The sequence below is a fragment of the Pungitius pungitius genome, chromosome 6 (genome assembly GCF_949316345.1).
Source record: "Pungitius pungitius chromosome 6, fPunPun2.1, whole genome shotgun sequence".
NCBI lineage: Eukaryota > Metazoa > Chordata > Actinopteri > Perciformes > Gasterosteidae > Pungitius > Pungitius pungitius.
In genome coordinates this window covers 6,387,669-6,404,180 of record NC_084905.1, presented here as the reverse complement: position 1 = coordinate 6,404,180, position 16,512 = coordinate 6,387,669, and the positions used below count along the sequence as shown (strand labels likewise).

At 46.5% G+C, this 16,512-nt stretch overlaps 2 protein-coding genes and 2 non-coding genes across 4 annotated transcripts; 2 read left to right on the top strand and 2 right to left on the bottom strand.

Moving 5' to 3' along the window:
* The first annotated feature begins 216 nt into the window (after positions 1 to 216).
* trnaq-cug (transfer RNA glutamine (anticodon CUG)) lies at positions 217 to 288 on the top strand. Its single transcript has one exon. It is a non-coding gene; the product is annotated as a tRNA-Gln (tRNA).
* Positions 289 to 793: 505 nt separating this feature from the next.
* Positions 794 to 866, top strand: trnam-cau (transfer RNA methionine (anticodon CAU)). Its single transcript has one exon. It is a non-coding gene; the product is annotated as a tRNA-Met (tRNA).
* A 3,016-nt stretch (positions 867 to 3,882) lies between these two features.
* Positions 3,883 to 9,784, bottom strand: csnk2a2b (casein kinase 2, alpha prime polypeptide b). Its single transcript, XM_037451266.2, has 12 exons — positions 9,442 to 9,784; positions 8,929 to 9,040; positions 8,673 to 8,774; positions 7,857 to 7,907; positions 7,709 to 7,768; positions 7,421 to 7,504; positions 6,826 to 6,936; positions 6,553 to 6,654; positions 6,048 to 6,148; positions 5,115 to 5,263; positions 4,935 to 5,012; positions 3,883 to 4,286 (listed from the first exon to the last, which is right to left on the bottom strand). The coding sequence occupies exons 1-11, from the start codon at positions 9,543 to 9,545 to the stop codon at positions 4,942 to 4,944; spliced, it is 1,047 nt and encodes a 348-aa protein (XP_037307163.1). The 5' UTR covers positions 9,546 to 9,784; the 3' UTR covers positions 3,883 to 4,286; positions 4,935 to 4,941.
* znf319b (zinc finger protein 319b) lies at positions 9,666 to 16,491 on the bottom strand. Its single transcript, XM_037451265.2, has 4 exons — positions 16,238 to 16,491; positions 15,812 to 15,964; positions 14,857 to 14,997; positions 9,666 to 14,753 (listed from the first exon to the last, which is right to left on the bottom strand). The coding sequence occupies exons 3-4, from the start codon at positions 14,859 to 14,861 to the stop codon at positions 12,902 to 12,904; spliced, it is 1,857 nt and encodes a 618-aa protein (XP_037307162.1). The 5' UTR covers positions 14,862 to 14,997; positions 15,812 to 15,964; positions 16,238 to 16,491; the 3' UTR covers positions 9,666 to 12,901.
* Positions 16,492 to 16,512: the final 21 nt, after the last annotated feature.

The following is a 16,512-nucleotide window of genomic DNA, read 5'->3' as shown; positions in this document are numbered from 1 at the left end:
GATGCCATGTGCACCCTTTCCTTTGTCCCTCCTCAGCCGGGGTGTGGTTGTTAAAGCCCATCTGGGAGTGGAGCAGACGTTGTGAAAATGAACCTCACACACAAATGCTACTTAAGTTTCCTTCTGTCAGCAATGAAACAGTCCAATAGATTTTATGCTGGAGATATGGCACCTCACGCAGACCAGGTGAGGTGGGCAGTTGATATGTCTACCTGGGGTTCCATGGTGTAATGGTTAGCACTCTGGACTCTGAATCCAGTAATCCGAGTTCAAGTCTCGGTGGATCCTTAATCGTTTAGCAGTTTGTAGTGGTGCAATCTTGAGTCTTTGGTTAAAATTCTTACCTGCAGGGCCAATTTGCTGCGTTTAAGGTTGGAGACTTGCCATGGAGAAAACTCAGAGATTCTGGGAACCCTCGGGTGTTAAATTGAGGTAACAGAATCTTTCCACTCGGCATGGCACAACTTCATTCAAATTATTTAGTTGACCAAATACAGAAAAACGGCCAATCCAAAAACGTTTCATTATAAAACACATTTGAGATAAAAGGCAATCGAAAACAAGACAAAAGGTGATCAATTGACACATAAAAACATTGAAGCTAGATACTGTATATTAGTCCCTGTAACACCAATAGGGCGTTCATCTGTAATGTTTGAGGTGTCAAGTCCAGGGAAAAGCCATTTGAGATATCTGTCTATGAATCTTATTACACCTTGCTGATCTTGACTTTATTGTAATTGAAACAAATTGAGCTCATACACTTGAAATGTGTACATAAAGTCCTTTTCGGGCCTCGTTGGCGCAGTAGGCAGCGCGTCAGTCTCATAATCTGAAGGCCGTGAGTTCGACCCTCCCACGGGGCACTGATTTTAACGCTCTTTCCTCAATTTTGTTATGCCTGCACACACAAATGCTACGTAAGTTTCCTTCTGTCAGCAATGAAACAAATTGAGCTCATACACTTGAAATGTGTACATAACGTTTAATGGATATAAATATAATTTTGTAATTTAGTTTAATGTTGGCAAAGGATATTTTGTTTGTTAGGATGTATTTATATTTTTTGGGTGATTAGGTGCACATGGGTGGGGCATAGATGACAGGAAGCAGAGGCACAGGTAGGGGGGAGCAACAGACAGTTCTCACCAGACCACCACTACGTAATTGGAGTACATTCAAGACAGAGTGAGGGAGAAATCAAAATGACTTAAAAGAAGCATGTAAAAAAGATATTGGCAAAATTTGAGATGTCTGAAGGCAAACCAAGATCCCCCCCATGCGAGCAAAAGCTAAACTTTGACAAAGAGGGTGAAGTCATTAATCCAACAGGATATAGAGAGGTAGTTTAATGTGCATTATGACATGTACCAGACCTGACCTGAGCTGGGTTGTTGGTAAACTATCACAATACCTAGCAGAGGCAAAGCAACAACAAGGGTACTATGGATCAAGGTCTCCTCCCCAAATATGTGAGGAAAGCCCACTACAGCCGGAGGCATACAGGGATGCTGACTGGGAAGCAGAGATGGGGACTCGAGTTTGAGACTGACGAATTTTGTTGACTGTCGCTACAATATAAGCTGTTTGAAGCATTCTGCCATCAATGCGGTTCACTGTTTCAACGTAAAGTGAAAAAAATTCTGTCTTTAGTCTGACATACGGTCACAAGATGGCGATGTTGCGCTGGATTCTGAAAAGGGAAAAAGGGTTATCAAACACATTGATGAAGGTTTGGAAATGTTCATTGAAAACTGTCAGAAAACAAGAAACTTGAAATGTAAGCAAGCTAAGAAGTCAATGAAGTTTCAGAAAGAGCTAATGAAGTCACAATGAAGTGCAATCTAAGTTGGTTAAATTAATCAACCTCTGTAATGAAGCCAAAAGAAGTCATGAGTCATTGGTGAAGATACCATTGCCTGAAAAATCACTGGTTTCAACAAAAAATGGAAACTTTCGATGGGTTTATACAGGATTTAAATGTGTGGTTTTCAGAGGTTGGATGGAATAAAACGCACACCAATGCTGAAAGTGTAATCATGGATGACATTGGACTGGTTGACAGTATTTCTAATGTGTCGAAACCCAAATCAAGCCACAAATCAAGTTCTTCATCACATGCATCTTCGACATCATTTGCCTGCATTAAAGCTCATGCAGAAAAGGCTGCTCTCATGGAACGGGTTGGTCATCAATTAACACATAAAGACATTGAAGCTAGATATGTTAGTCCCTGTAACCCCAATAGGGGGTTCACCTGTAATGTTTGAGGTGTCAAGTCCTTGGAAAAGCCATTTGAGATATGAATTGAAATGTGTACATAAAGACCCTTTCGTGCCTCGTTGGCGCAGTAGGCAGCGCGTCACTCTCATGATCTGAAGGCTGTGAGTTCGACCCTCAAACGGGGCAGTGATTTTAACGCTCTTTCCTCAATTTTGAAAATGAAAATGTAGACAATACCTTAATCTACACAATACTTTTCACACCTCCAGGTTTTTATCCCATGGAAAAATTTCAAGTGGACAATGCCACAAAAAATGACTAAATCTTTGACTGATTCAAACATCGTTGGCAGCACTGTGTATGCAGTCGTGTGAGAGAGAATTACACCAGAGCCTAAAGAAAGGTGGTCTGATGGAAAAGTACTGATTGAAAAAAAGACTACAAGATGCAGAAGTTACATGCTTTCTTAACAGAATTATCTTCTGCAGACAAGATACTGATACTGAGGAAACCACAGCTCACAGAAAACCAAGCTGGTGGTGTGTGTGTGTGTGTGTGTGCGCGCGTGTGTTTTATACAATGCAAATCCATATATATCTGCTTCTGTTTGCACTGAGAGTTTGTGTGTGTTCCTGTGCGTGTATGAATGTGCACCTGGAATCTGAGCAAGGAGTCAGGTTGTAGATCAGAGGAAGCTGAGGCTCTGGTTTCTCTACAGGGAGACACTGGATACCTGCCCCCCCCCCCCCCCCCCACACACACACACACACACAACTGTTTACTGACCTGTGAAAGACAACTACATCAAACACTGTAGTTAATTATAACCTACACAGCACCACATAATAAAATAAACAACAAGCAGTCATGTGACAAATGAAGTCGTCAAAGTCAAAAGCTAATGAGATGAATTGAGTGTCCCTTTTCCCACACTACGACAAGCACTGCAACCCACCGACAAACAGGAGTCCAAACCGGCAGAGGGGGTACGTAACACGTGAGGGTAGCGATGTACAAAAAATATTTGGTAAAGAAATTGCTAAATAACATTAACAAAATGGCCTTATCAATGCAATATTTGGATGAGAAAATGTTAACATTAATTGGTTAATAACCTGATGAGAAAAAGAGAATTATTTCCATATTGTAAGGCTGACATTATGTTCCATACATTCTCTTTCATTTCAAGATGATACGTAACCCATTATATGTTTAAGGCAGACTTGAAACCTGGAATTACAAATGCAAATTTCAAATTCAAGTGATTAAACTATACGTTATTACAGAGGTGTCATTTCTAAATGCACTTGTGTCAAACCCGTTGAAAATGAATATTTCAACAATTTTAGCCCACTGCCACTTTAAACCATTTGGGTTGAAATGGCAAAAACTGCGTAAGTACTTGAATGCAAGTCCAATGTTTGCTCTGGTCTGGTCTTCTGGCTGAAGCACCTTTCCTGAGCTTTTGGAAGCAACCGGGAGAGACAGCAAACGGGTTGTAGCAGCTTTGCACAACTTGGATTTGTATGATTACACCAAGAAATGTGTCGTCGTCCAAAAATTCACTCACTCTGGACACAGGTAGATTTCATCTAAATAAAAATCATTTATTTCTCATTAATATTATCATCATCATTCTATCTAGAGAGAGTCCACCGTGCCACTGTCAGAACGGGAGCAGTAGACGTCTATCTGTTGACGGGGGGGGGGGGACACAGGACATGGGGACGGTGAGCGGGGGGCAGACAGGCGAATGGACAAACAGGTCTGGGGGGGGGGGGGGGGGGGGATTCTCCATGCTGATTGAAACAATCCAGGGATTATATAAACGGAGGGACGGGGAAGACGAGGAGTGACTAAGTGTTTTTCACGTGTGCTTTTATTTGTTTAATGTTGGTGTTTGTGTGTGCATGTCTGTATGAACCTATGGATCTGTGAGGAGTGGAACTGGTCTGAGATCATCTGATCCATTGTCACTGTACACGTAGTCGTAGTTACTGTCACAACCGGGTACAAAGCTGAGGTAACATCTTCTCTTTCTTCTTCTTCTTTGTCTTCCACATCTGCCGGGAGGAAAGAAGTGAAAACGTTTCAGAAACACAACGTTTAACCTGACATTTCAGCCAGCGCTGAGAGTCTGAGGAAAACCGCTGGGTGACCTCAGTGGGGAGACAAAAATCACATCTGGGCCAACTTTACATGCGGCCCAAAATCCAACACATATCCATCCAGCCGCTGTAATAACTTCCACTTTGGGATTCATGTTTGTTTTTCCAGTGTTGGAGGGATACGTTGAAGCCACAGAGGAACCTCTGTCATCAGCTCGCCGGTGGTGTTGACACAACAGATGGGAAAATAAATTAAAAGCATTAAAAATCAGAGTGCACTTTTAAAAATTGACCCAATTCTCCCGATCAATCAATGTCACCCCATAAAGCAGAACTAAAACCAATACATGGAGTGCAGCAACTGCCAGATTTCGCCCGTCTTGCTGCAGTTCGTTTAACGTCGTTCACAGAAGAGATTAGCCGGAACGGAAAGGAAAAGGCTGGACGCCCCTTGGTTGTATGCGAGGCGTTCAGGGTCACTTCAAAACGTGAAAAAAAAAAAAAAAAAACAGAATAGAGCATCAAACCCTGTAACGTGAAAAAAAAAGCGTATAGTGGTGTTAATGGGAGAATGGGGGAAGAATACATGTTTCCGACCGGTACCTGCGTTTCACCGCGCCGTGGTGTTGCCACTGGTCACCATGTTGTTGTCAGAGTTTGACTGCTCCTTTATTACCGGGTCTGCAAGAGGAACGGTCACGGTCACTCGCAGCTACCATCTCTACTACACACCACAAGTGTTCTCCCTGCTCTTTACATCCCAGTGCTACGAGTCTGGCTTACAGAAGTAGGGCTGCTCCATGGCCTCCGTGGCGGTCAGCCTCTGTTGGTGGTCGTAGCGTAGCAGCTTGTCCAGCAGGTCCAGAGCTTCAGGACTCACGAGGTGCTGGTTCTCCGTCTGCACAAAGTGTTCCCAGCGCTTCCTGCTCTGCCTGCGCACGCATACGCGCGCACACGCACACACACACACACACACACACACACACACACACACACACACACACGATTAAAATATTTAATCATGATTATTCAAATTTATGTCACAGTTAACTCAAAATTAATTGCACTAAACGTCCCTTCATTTATTTTTTTCCCATCATTTTTTTTTTCCTTTTTATGCCCTTATCAACATGAAAAAGTCGATTGGCAAATGTTTTATTTCATTGAAAAACAACGTTGCCACACAGTACAAAATAAAATGATATAGTGCACATTTCAGGTCAACAAGGGCTCCACTGCAACCATGGCTTATGTAGTGACCGATTTTCGTGAGCCACTCGGCAGGGTGCGGGAGAAGATCCTGTTCCTAACTTTTTGGGTGAAGTTCCCATTTATTAGTTTCTATACCTTATCAGCAACAACTATATATGCATTTGGTTCCTCATCTCGCTGTAAGCCTTAGGGTAAAAGGCCCTGAGATGCCAACACCATGTGGTACACAAACATCAGGTGAATATTTTCTTTTTTTCAGGTTTGCTGTGAACATAGTAGTCAGGCCTCTTATTTCAGAAACAATGAACCGTAACAGTAAGGTTTCCCATGTGTGGACCACTATTCCCGGAGACAGTCATCCATCCCCCCAAAAATCAAAAAGTCAATCTTGCGATAAAAAAATTGATTCAAATGTTCAAATGAGAAATTAACGTTGTTAATAATACGCATTTAACTGACAGCACTAAATATATATATATACACACAATGTGCCACAGGACTCACTGTCCCAGCAGGTCTTTGAAGCGCGGGTCCAGTTCAATGTGGTATTTGCGCAGGTAGCCGAACAGCTCGTCCGTCCCCAGGACCTTGGCGATTCGCACCAGCTAAAAGAAAACCATTGGAAATATTAAGAAATATTTCCCTCCCCCCCCCTCGTTCAGTTGGTGTGGACCAACAGTCCACCCGTCTGAACCCACAGCGGAGGCCTTGTGCGAGCTGAGGAGCAAGCCGGACGTCGGAGGTGTTTGTAAACAACAACAACAACAACAAAAAGTCAGTATTTGACTCTCCTCGCTCATCCGCCTCGTTCCCTGTGGCCGTGCTGCAGTGACCACTGGGGTCGGGGAGCCGGTGGGGGTGTAAGTCCTCAAACACTACCTGATATTGTATCACATGTCAATGTATTGTGCATTCAAAGGAATAATTAGATAAATATAAAATACCCTTCATGGTGCTGTATACTCCTGTGTGAACTGAATAACTCAAGAGAGTCTTCTCAATAACGCACCTGGTCGTAGTTGTCCTGTCCGTGGAAGAAGGGCTCTTTCTGAAAGATCATGCTGGCCAGCATGCAGCCCAAGCTCCACATGTCCAGGCTGTAATCATACATCTGAAACACAAGATCATCAAACAGCACTGCCGATGATGAGAGCACAGACATCAGAATCATCCGTGTGTGCAGACCAACGCTTCTTTAAATGTGCGCGACTGGCGTGTGTTTTTCTCTTAAAAGGTAGTGGCTGGGTTAAGAGGTGTGTGTGTGTGTGTGTGTGTTTTTTACTTGGTAGTCCACTAGGAGTTCGGGGCCTTTGAAGTAACGCGAAGCCACTCTGACGTTGTACTCCTGGGACGGGTGGTAGAACTCTGCCAAACCCCAGTCTATAAGGCGTAGCTGTGGAAAGACACAATTCATCACCCTTTCTCAGATCGTCTTTCAAAAAAAACGGAATAAAAAAAAACTCCAGCTTAACTGTTGAAACCTGTCACGACTGTTTGGTTGGAGAATGACAAGCGTTAAAGGTGTGTGTGTGTGACCAACAGTCTGTGGAGATGATCCACATCTGCTTTAGCCTGGATAATGCAGGCAATGCACAATGCTTTCTTGGACAATATACCAAGATGCTTTAAAGATAATAACAAAAAAGAGCCGTAGCACTACTATGATGGCTGCTAATACTGATGGAAAGTATTCAGACTGTACTTATGACAACACAGTATGAATATACAGCAAAAGGAGAATGATACGATGAAGAGAAAGCAAAAAAAATGTACATATATCTCAAAAGTCAGTGTGAGAGAGTGAAGGGAGAGAGAGGAAGGTGGACAGGGAGATGGGGGTGAGGATGCATCCTTCCAGGAAGTGAGGCACCAGCTACCTTTCTCAACTGGTGGTCGATCATCACATTGTGGGGTTTGACGTCGCGGTGCATGATTCCCATACTGTGACAGTAGTCCAGAGCCTGGCAGACACACACACACACACACACACACACACACACACACACACACACACACACACAATCAGAGCAGACAAATGTATACGAATATTATGAGATCTCGGGGGAAAAATGGGTGGGAAAGTTTCTTATTCAGAAGATCAGATGCAAATTCTTTAGAAAAACAAAAGGGGAGCCGGTGGGGAGAAGTAAAAAAACAAAACTCACCTTGAGTAGTTCATACATATAGAAACGGATATCATAATCTGTCAATTTCTGGTACAACTCCTGCAGGGAAAAAAGAAGCAGACGCTTTTGCCCCTTTGACTGATTAAGTAATGACTCAATGATGGAGAGAGGCGACCGGCGACTGTACCTTGAAGTCGGTGTTATTGATGCATTCAAAGATGAGCGCCGGAGTTCTGGACTGTGTAGTCAGAGACAAGAGAAGGGGAGACGATATCAGTCAAACACAAGGACTGCGACCCAATGACCACGGATGGGAAAAGGCCCCGGCAACATTGTGAACCGTATAAACTGACATGGTCGGCCTGTTGCTACTAAAAGCTGTGTATGTAATAACTAGGACTGTCAAAATGAACCGCGTTAATCTGCGAGACTATGGTGGCCGAGATTATTCCGTTTAAATATTTCAACGCAGTTATCTGCTAGGCTACTTCCATCTAGAAAGTGATTACTTTTTAATTTACAAGATTTAATCATTAGAAAAAAAATACACTTTTATTCGCGATGAATCTTGCTTTATCAATTCCTAAATGTGAGACAGATCTGTTTTTTTTTAATCTACAGATACACTATATTAAAGTATATTGTGAGTGGAATCGGGTAACGACCAAAGAGTAAATGTGAAGCTAATGTGAAGTACCATGAAACTGCTTTCTGTCCAATGGGAATAGAGCATGCTGCTAATTACAGTGAAATGTTCCCCAAAGTAGCCCCAAAAGAGTACACTTGGGCGTGCGGCTACTTTTGCGATTGACCGTTTTTCGGCGTTTTTTTATAAGTAAATAAAATAGACAGGATGGGGACGGCCAAAATGAGAAACTTTAAATGGTTTATTGGTTCATATGAAGCCACCGTTTGATGGTCTTCTTCATTGGTCACAGTATGCATGGTGACTCCTGGCTACTAATCCGTTCCCCAGAGGACCGACGTGCCACTGGCAGCCTACCACTGGGTCTTTGACGGCGTCCACCAGTCGGATGATGTTGGTCCCCCCTCGCAAGTTCTCCAGGATCTTGATCTCTCGCTTGATCTTCTTCTTCTTAACCGGCTAAACAAAAAAAAAATGAATAAAATAACATCAAGATGTAAAAGTAGGGATATTTGTACACATGCTGTATGCCATATCACACAAGTCAGGTTCTACTGTTGGCAAATTTATTTTGGACTCCGAACATTCAGCTCAAGTGGATCCAACCGCTCACCTTCAGGATCTTGACCACCACCTTATCGTTGTTGGTGATGTTGATGGCCTCGAACACCTCGCTGTATTTCCCTCTGCCCAGTTTGCGGACCAGCTGGTAGTCCTCCTGGTTGCTATGGGGACGGAGAGAGACAACAGCGTGTGAGGAAAATTGAAGGACAATCCCAGCATTCACATGCAGAAAAGTCAGTGATTTGTTAATGAATATACTTGTCTCTGCAATAATGGGGGAGAGGGGGGGGGGGTCTGGTTGTGATCTCAAGAGAGCTTATCTCGTGGGGTTTGAGGTGAGGTAAAGAAGGGGGGAGGGGGCTGTGTTATTGTTTAATCACACAACTAGATGTCCAATGACAGACACCAGTATGTCACACATGCAAACGTCTGCCCCACGTGCCAACAGCTGTCACATGCCAACATCTGCCAACAATGGCAGCGTGGGACCATTAGCTGCTGTGGTCGGACATCACACACACACGCAACGAGAGTAGCCCGCAGTAAACAGAAACGTCCTCACTTCCAGTTGGGCACGTGGGCCTCGTAGTCCCAGTATTCCCGGCTCTTCAGCGTATTGGCGTCTGCGTACACGCGGGACTTGCTGCCGGCCACCGGACCAGGCATAGCGAGACCCGTGGATCGGGGACTGTGTCACGCGGATCCGCCCGGCTGCCGGGGTAGAGAGCCGGAGATGTACAGCGGGTTTTTGCCGCAATCACGCCCTGCCGTGCGGTGTGTTAGAAACGGCGGGGCAGGTATAGGTGGGGTCTCATAGAACGGGGGGAGGAATGCAGCGGAGGTCACAAACAGGGTCTCGGAGGCATCGGAATGTTGAGTTACAGGCAAGCTTCCTGCGCTGGCCGATGGACGGCCAGGGGGATGGGGGGACGTGGTGAGGAGAGAGGGGGGGGGGGGGGAGCTGTTGATGAGATGGATCGGTAGCAGGGGTCGGCCGGAGGGAGAGGGGATGGGATTGATGAGGGTGGAGCAGCAGAGAAATCGATGTTGTTAGCTAACGTTAGCCAGCGATGCTACTTCCGCGCGGAGATGTCGCACCGACGGGTAGCGCGCGGCGCCGGGCACCACCATCGGCGGAGCTCGCGTCATGTGCGACCGGCTGTGCGGGGGGGGGGGAGCGGCGACTCGTTGGGATGGGACGGGCCTGGGGAGCCCGCCACCAGACGCCTACGGAGGAGCCCGTTACCCTGGAGGGTTTTTCTTCTGCGGCCACAGACCTCCCTGGTGGCCGAGAGGGCAAAGGGAAGTGAAACGACCTGCGAATGAAGAGGAGCCAGCCGCCCGGATGTGGAGCCGCTGGCTGCCTGGGCGGCGAGGAGCAATGTGACGTTCACAGCGCCCCTAGTGGAGAGGATGTGAAAGGCTTGATTTCTGTCAAAGCGTTTGACTATTTTAACTTTTACATTTGTATGGCTCTCTTCAAAGTAAAAAAAACACATTAATTTGCATGCATTATATTGTGCAATTAATATGATGTGATACTTTGTCATCCTCCTCGATAAGAAATGTATCTGATAAATTACAGTGCAACCTGTAACATTCTATTACACATGGGGGGATTTTTAAAGAACTATTTCCATTAGTTTAAAACTCCCAAAACTATCAAGAACTCCTTTAAAATCACAAGAACAATGTGTTCTTCCTCCTTCAATAACCTCAGAACTCAAGTGGATTTATAGATGAAAAAAGTTTAATTGTTAGTGCTGTGTAATCAAATGCTACATACATACGATAATCTCAGCATGAATGTAAACATACTGTACGGCACCACAACGTTTTTTTTTTTCTTTCATCTCCTATTATCATTCACATGAACTACAGTACAATTTGAAAAAAAAGGCTTGGGGAGGGACAGTGCTGTGTAGAGGAAGAGAAAGAGGAGGGAGGAACACAGGAAGTAACACAGCAAGCATGCAGAGAGCGGGAGAAACCAGGGTCTGACAGGGTTGGAACAGGGAAGGTCAGAGACGATATTTCTATTTGTGCTCATACAGAAGATGTTCCTCTGCTTCGCCTGACTGCGCACTGGACAGTGAGTTTGAGCATTTAAACCCTGGGATTGATCAGATGCTTTGCAGTGCTTCTCGCGGTCCGTTAACGTTGCACATGAGCCCACCAGGCCAATGCATTACGGACTTTCCTTTGATTGTGCTCTTGTATTTCTTGGAAAATCTGAAACCAGCCTTATTGATTTTTTTTTTATGTGTATTGTATGATTCCACTTTTACACAACAGCTAAGGAATTCATGTTTGGAGATTGTGATTTGGCTTTGAAAAAAGACAATCCTACATAGAAAGCTGAGCAAAACATGTCATCTTCCCCTCCCCAGTGGGGCCCTGGTCTCTCCACCGAGGAATACACCTTTTCATATAATTAATAAGATTACTAACAAAAAGAATATACAAACAAATGTGAAACAATAAAAAAAAGAAAGTTGTTCTCAGTCTCATAATGCCACGTTCAGGAAGTAAAGACACAGTGGCCGGTGAGAGCGACCACCTGACCTCGTATGATGACGGACAGGGACAGAAAGCAGAAGATGAGGAAGGGAGGGAGAGTGTTTAAGGCTGAAGACAAAAAGAAAAGTGACTGCCAGAATAAAAAGGAAACACATCAGTCCCCTTGGCCTCCTTCATTTGCATTCATTACAGAGCCCAAAGGAACCACGATCACGCCAACCAGCGTGTACTCCGGGCGTCTCAAGTGCAACTACAATCTCATGGCATTCACCCCGGTAGGAAAACCTAATGAAGGCCTGCCGTGACGGACAGGCGCTCAGCACAAGAAACAATGTTTGTATTCATTTTTTTTAACATTTTGAACACAGGCTCTTTCTGCAAAAAACAGCTGAATGAAAAACAAAGAAAATGTATAAAACAGGGACGCCGGTCTGCCTAAACATTTCTAATACATTTCTCTACAGTCTGAAGTTCCCTGTTTGACACAAAAAGATTTACATTCTCTCTTTCTCTATCTCACACACACACACACAGGTTGCTCTTTGAAATTCCCTGCAACACAGATACAATCACTACACGGACTACTAAAAAATAAGGACATTCGTCAAAAACATTTTACATTGTTGAAAATTGCAAGAATACAAAAACAGTTCTCACATATTTAGATTTTAAGAAAGACACATTTGACTATGTGCGCACACACACACACACACACTATGTACAGGCTGAGCGATGGACTGTAATGTTCTAAAGAAGACAGATTCGATACAAATTAGAACAGCGTTAACATCTGCAGGAATATGGCCATTATATCAGTTTGAAGTAAATATAGGTATATTGTTTCTTTAATATTTGTCTATACTGAAGGGTGAGGGACTTTCTGTATTACTGGGAGGGAGGAGGAACCTGACATTAACAAATGGGTGTACATGTGTGTGTGTGTCTGTGAGGGTTTAGTCAAAACAATCGCTGAAAACGACAGGAGGAGGACCAAAACTAAGTAAAAGTGAGAGGAAGACAAGAGGAGGAGAAGGAGGACCAAAACTAGGTCAATGTGAGAGGAAGACAAGAGGGACAAACTGAAGTACTGACATGTCATCAGGGGTAAAGGGAGAGTAAATAAAACGAAGGGAAGGACCCCTGCAGCAGCAAAGACAGTCCCTGTCCGAGTCAGCTAAGATGGATACTTGACGCTACAGATTAGTTTAGTACACCGTTTAACGTACTTGCTCCTATTGAGAAAAAATATATTAGAGGCAGAAATGAGCAGGAAAAGCAAAGGCAAAGTGCTCTGGGTCTTCTGGAATGACATTGTCACAGTACTTAAAGGCTCAGGGCAGGTTAGCAAAGCAACAGAAATGTGATGTACACCCGGTGCGACTCAATGCAATGATGAACAGCCTGTACTGTCATGCAAACATGGAGATGCAACAGCATACAGCGGATGGACAGGAGGACCGGAGGTTAAGGGCAACTGTCTGTTCCAAAGTCTTTAAAAGCATTTATAAGCACTGGGGCACTGGGTAGCCCCCTCCTTCGGCTGTGTGCTGCACCGTGTGATCCTGCAAAGAGCCCAAGTCACTGAATCGCTCGCCGCACCAAACGCACTTGAACTGGCCCTCCCTGGAGTGCGTGTTCTGGTGCTTGGTCATGTGCTCGCGCTGTTTGAAGCCCTTGTTGCAGTGGTTGCATTTGTACGGCTTCTCCCCCGTGTGCACCCGCCGGTGCCGGTTCAAGTCCGACGAGTACTTGAAGCGCTTCTCGCATTCGGGGCACTTCAGCGGCTTTTCCCGCGACGGGTCGCAGCGGTGCTGGACAAACTCCGAGGAGGAGAGGAAGCGGCGGTCGCACAACGAGCACTTCAGGGGCTTCTCCTGGCAGTGGGAGTTCTGGTGGCGCTGCAGCGTGGAGCTCTTCTTGTAGCCCTTGCCGCAAACGTCGCACTTGTACGGCTTGTCGGGCGACGAGTTGGACGGCTCGCCGCACTTGTGCCGGAGCAGCTCCCCCGACTGGCTGAACTCCTTCTGGCACGAGGCGCACTTGAACAGGTTGTCCATGCCGTGGACGTGCTGGTGGTAGAGGAGGTGCGAGGGCTGCATGAAGCCCTTGTCGCACAGGTTGCATTTGAAGGGCCGGTCACTCGGGTCCTTGTGCGTGCGCCGGTGGCGCACCAGCGCGTACTGCTGCTTGAAGCTCATCTGGCACTCGTCGCAGTGGAAGGGCCGCTCCTCCGAGTGCGTGCGCTCGTGCTGCCGGAGGTCCGACGGCCGCTTGAAGCCCTTGCCGCACGCCGCGCAGCGGAACGGGCGGGAGCCTTGCGGGTGGCAGGGGTGATGGAGGAGCTCGGACGACTCCTTGAAGTGCAACTCGCACAGGTTGCACTTGAACAGGTGCTCGCCCGAGTGCACGTACATGTGGCGCACCAGGTGGGAGCGATGCTTGAAGCTCTTCTCGCACACGGCACACTTGAACGGGCGCTCACTGCTGTGCGTCCGCTGGTGGTGCTGCAGGTGGGACGACTGGCTGAAGGCCTTGTCACACGTGTCACACTTGAAGGGCTTCTCCCCCGTGTGCACCCGCTCGTGCCGCGTGAGTTCTGACAGGTGTCTGAAGCCCTTCTGGCAGACAGAGCATTTATACGGCCGGTCCCGCGACGACGGGAAGGGCAGGATGGACGAGCTGCTGCTCGCAGACGCCCCGTCGCTAGTGGGCTGCTGGGCGTTCGTCGAGTTGGGCGTGATGTTGCCGGAGGAGCCCGGCCGGTAGGTCTTCTCGCATATCGAACACTTCATGGGGTTGGTGCTGTTGTGGGACGTGTGGTGATGGGCTAAGGAAGTGAGCAGGGAGAAGCCCATCTTACACACCCCACACACAAACGGCTTCTGCTCCACCTGAACGCACTGGTGCTCCAGCAAGTCCGTTGCCTGGTGGAAGATCTTCATGCACTGGGTGCACTGAAACGACCTGTCCTGGTTCACCATGCATTGATGCTCGTGCGGGTTGGCCAGGTGGGAGATGTCGTGTCCACAGGCCCCGCACTTGTGTCCTCCCTCTGCCCCTACCTGCAGGGAGGGCTGCTGAGCCTGGGTGGGATGCTGCTGCTGGCCGTGTTGCCCGCCTCCGTGCTGCGGAGTCCCGCTGTGCTGCTGGCTGTGCTGCCCGTGCTGGGCCTGCTGCTGTAAAGACGTGGCGTCCGGCTGCAGCACGATGCCATACACTGCACAGCCAAGCGTGCTCTCCGACCCCGGGGGGATGGTGTGGACGACCGGAGGTGGAGCGACCGCATGCTGCTGCCAGGCCTCTGACATGCGGGCCCGGGTGTAGGGATTCAGTTTGGCAGCTGGTGTGGCCCAACTGTTGTGAGAATGGGGAGATTTCAGTATGTTTAAGTAATGGACTGAAGGCGTCAGAGTGTTTTAGGAGGGGGAAAAAATTAGAAGAAAAAAAAAAAACTCACTCCATTATAGCAAGTGGCGCAGACGAACTGGTGTGGGTGCTTGGGGAAGAGGCTGTGACATAGAATTCAGCGTAATGCAGATGAGCACGGCTGTGTGGCTACTAGACCCAGATCATCCTCCTCTGTCACGTCATCTGCAGCCTGTGTGACAGAAAAAGAGTATCAAGACGAGTCAATTCATCAATGGACAAACAAAATGTAACTCAACAAGAACAGTATCTCCAAAATCAGCTGATCCAAAGTATTGACCAAATAAGCAGGAACAAAAAAAGGATGAAAAAGTGTAAACTGATTGCATCTTCACGTTCTGCAATGTTGCCACACAAACTCCAGAAGAGCTGTGATTTTTTTGCGTGAACTCATCGGGAAAAAGAAGCTTTGAAACTTAAATACCGCCAGAGGTGTGTCAGTATTAACAGGTGCTCTCCATCCGCTCATCGGCGTGTTTACATCAGTCATAATCACCACAGAAGGCACAAAGTCACGCAAAACAACAGTGGAAAGGACCGTTACCACGGGGCGACGCTGATAACGCGTCCCTGTTCAATGAAACGTAAACAAATTGAAGATGTGCACCCTGAACGCAGAGTCGCACAGCAAGAGATCATTCATTAACATACAGACATGGACACAAGACATTAGCGTACAGTCGGATGTGTAAATCTGTAAATGCTCAACCATTCGCGGATTTAAAAAAAGAAAAAAGAAAGAAAAGGGAGAAAGAGCGCGTGTGGCGGATCCTAACGTGTTTTCGTATGCAGGCAAAGATCACTGTAATCAAGATAGCTAGCCTAGCCTAGCCGCATGCTAACGCAGCCGCGGGGGCACCGGAAAAGAGCTAACGCTAGCGGACCCGCCACGGGGAAATAACAGCTTAGCAGTAGCCGCTGCAGCGACATATTTGTTAGTGAGTGGCGCGAGTAAACAGGGAAGAGACAGTTCTGCATGTACACACCTGCAGCGTCCAGTAAAGCCTGCCGGTATCCCAGAGGAAAGCAAGTCGGCCGTAGGTTAGCTGCCGGTTACTCCCCCAAATAACATTAACTTGGGTCCCTTCTTCACATCCGCAAACGGTGCTCGGATGCTCTCTTGTTCGGGTGCTGTGGCTCTAAGGGCCGGAAGAAAATTGGGTTTGAGGTGCATTCGAATGGGCAAAAATGACCCACAGTTTCCGTTATCACTCACACAAATATTTTCATTTCATGTGTACGTTTATTTGGATTCTATAACATTCTCCGGTTAGCGAAAACATGTCATTTTGTGATAAATTGTTAGCTAGCAATCGGCTAGCTTCTGAGCTCCTGCCCGCGCACGGGAACATGAATAAACCATGAGTTAATTGGCTTGCTCGAAACACACACAGCAACACACTCATACACACCTACATACGATCCGTTTAGGCCAGCTTTGATTTACACTCATGCAATCATTTTTCACCAGACCAATTCATTTTTTTCTAATTAAGAAATGTGTCTGTTAATAAGTCTAAACTATCTTTTGGACAGAATTGCATCTTCGTCCAGTTTCACCTGAACCTGTCACCTCTTTAAATGTCACGGCACAATTGCCTTTTCTGTCTTATTTCGGTGGATATTTGCAGGCCTAGCAGTACACAAAACACTCCTTCGTCTATGGACTGCACACAAATAATGGCCG

Excerpts from the sequence above, each read along its gene's own strand:
- csnk2a2b (XM_037451266.2), bottom strand. The coding sequence starts at position 9,545 with ATGCCTGGTCCGGTGGCCGGCAGCAAGTCCCGCGTGTACGCAGACGCC. Across the intron at positions 7,505-7,708 it reads ATATGTATGAACTACTCAAG|GCTCTGGACTACTGTCACAG; the intron begins GTGAGTTTTGTT and ends TGTGTCTGCCAG. Across the intron at positions 6,937-7,420 it reads TCGACCACCAGTTGAGAAAG|CTACGCCTTATAGACTGGGG; the intron begins GTAGCTGGTGCC and ends GTCTTTCCACAG.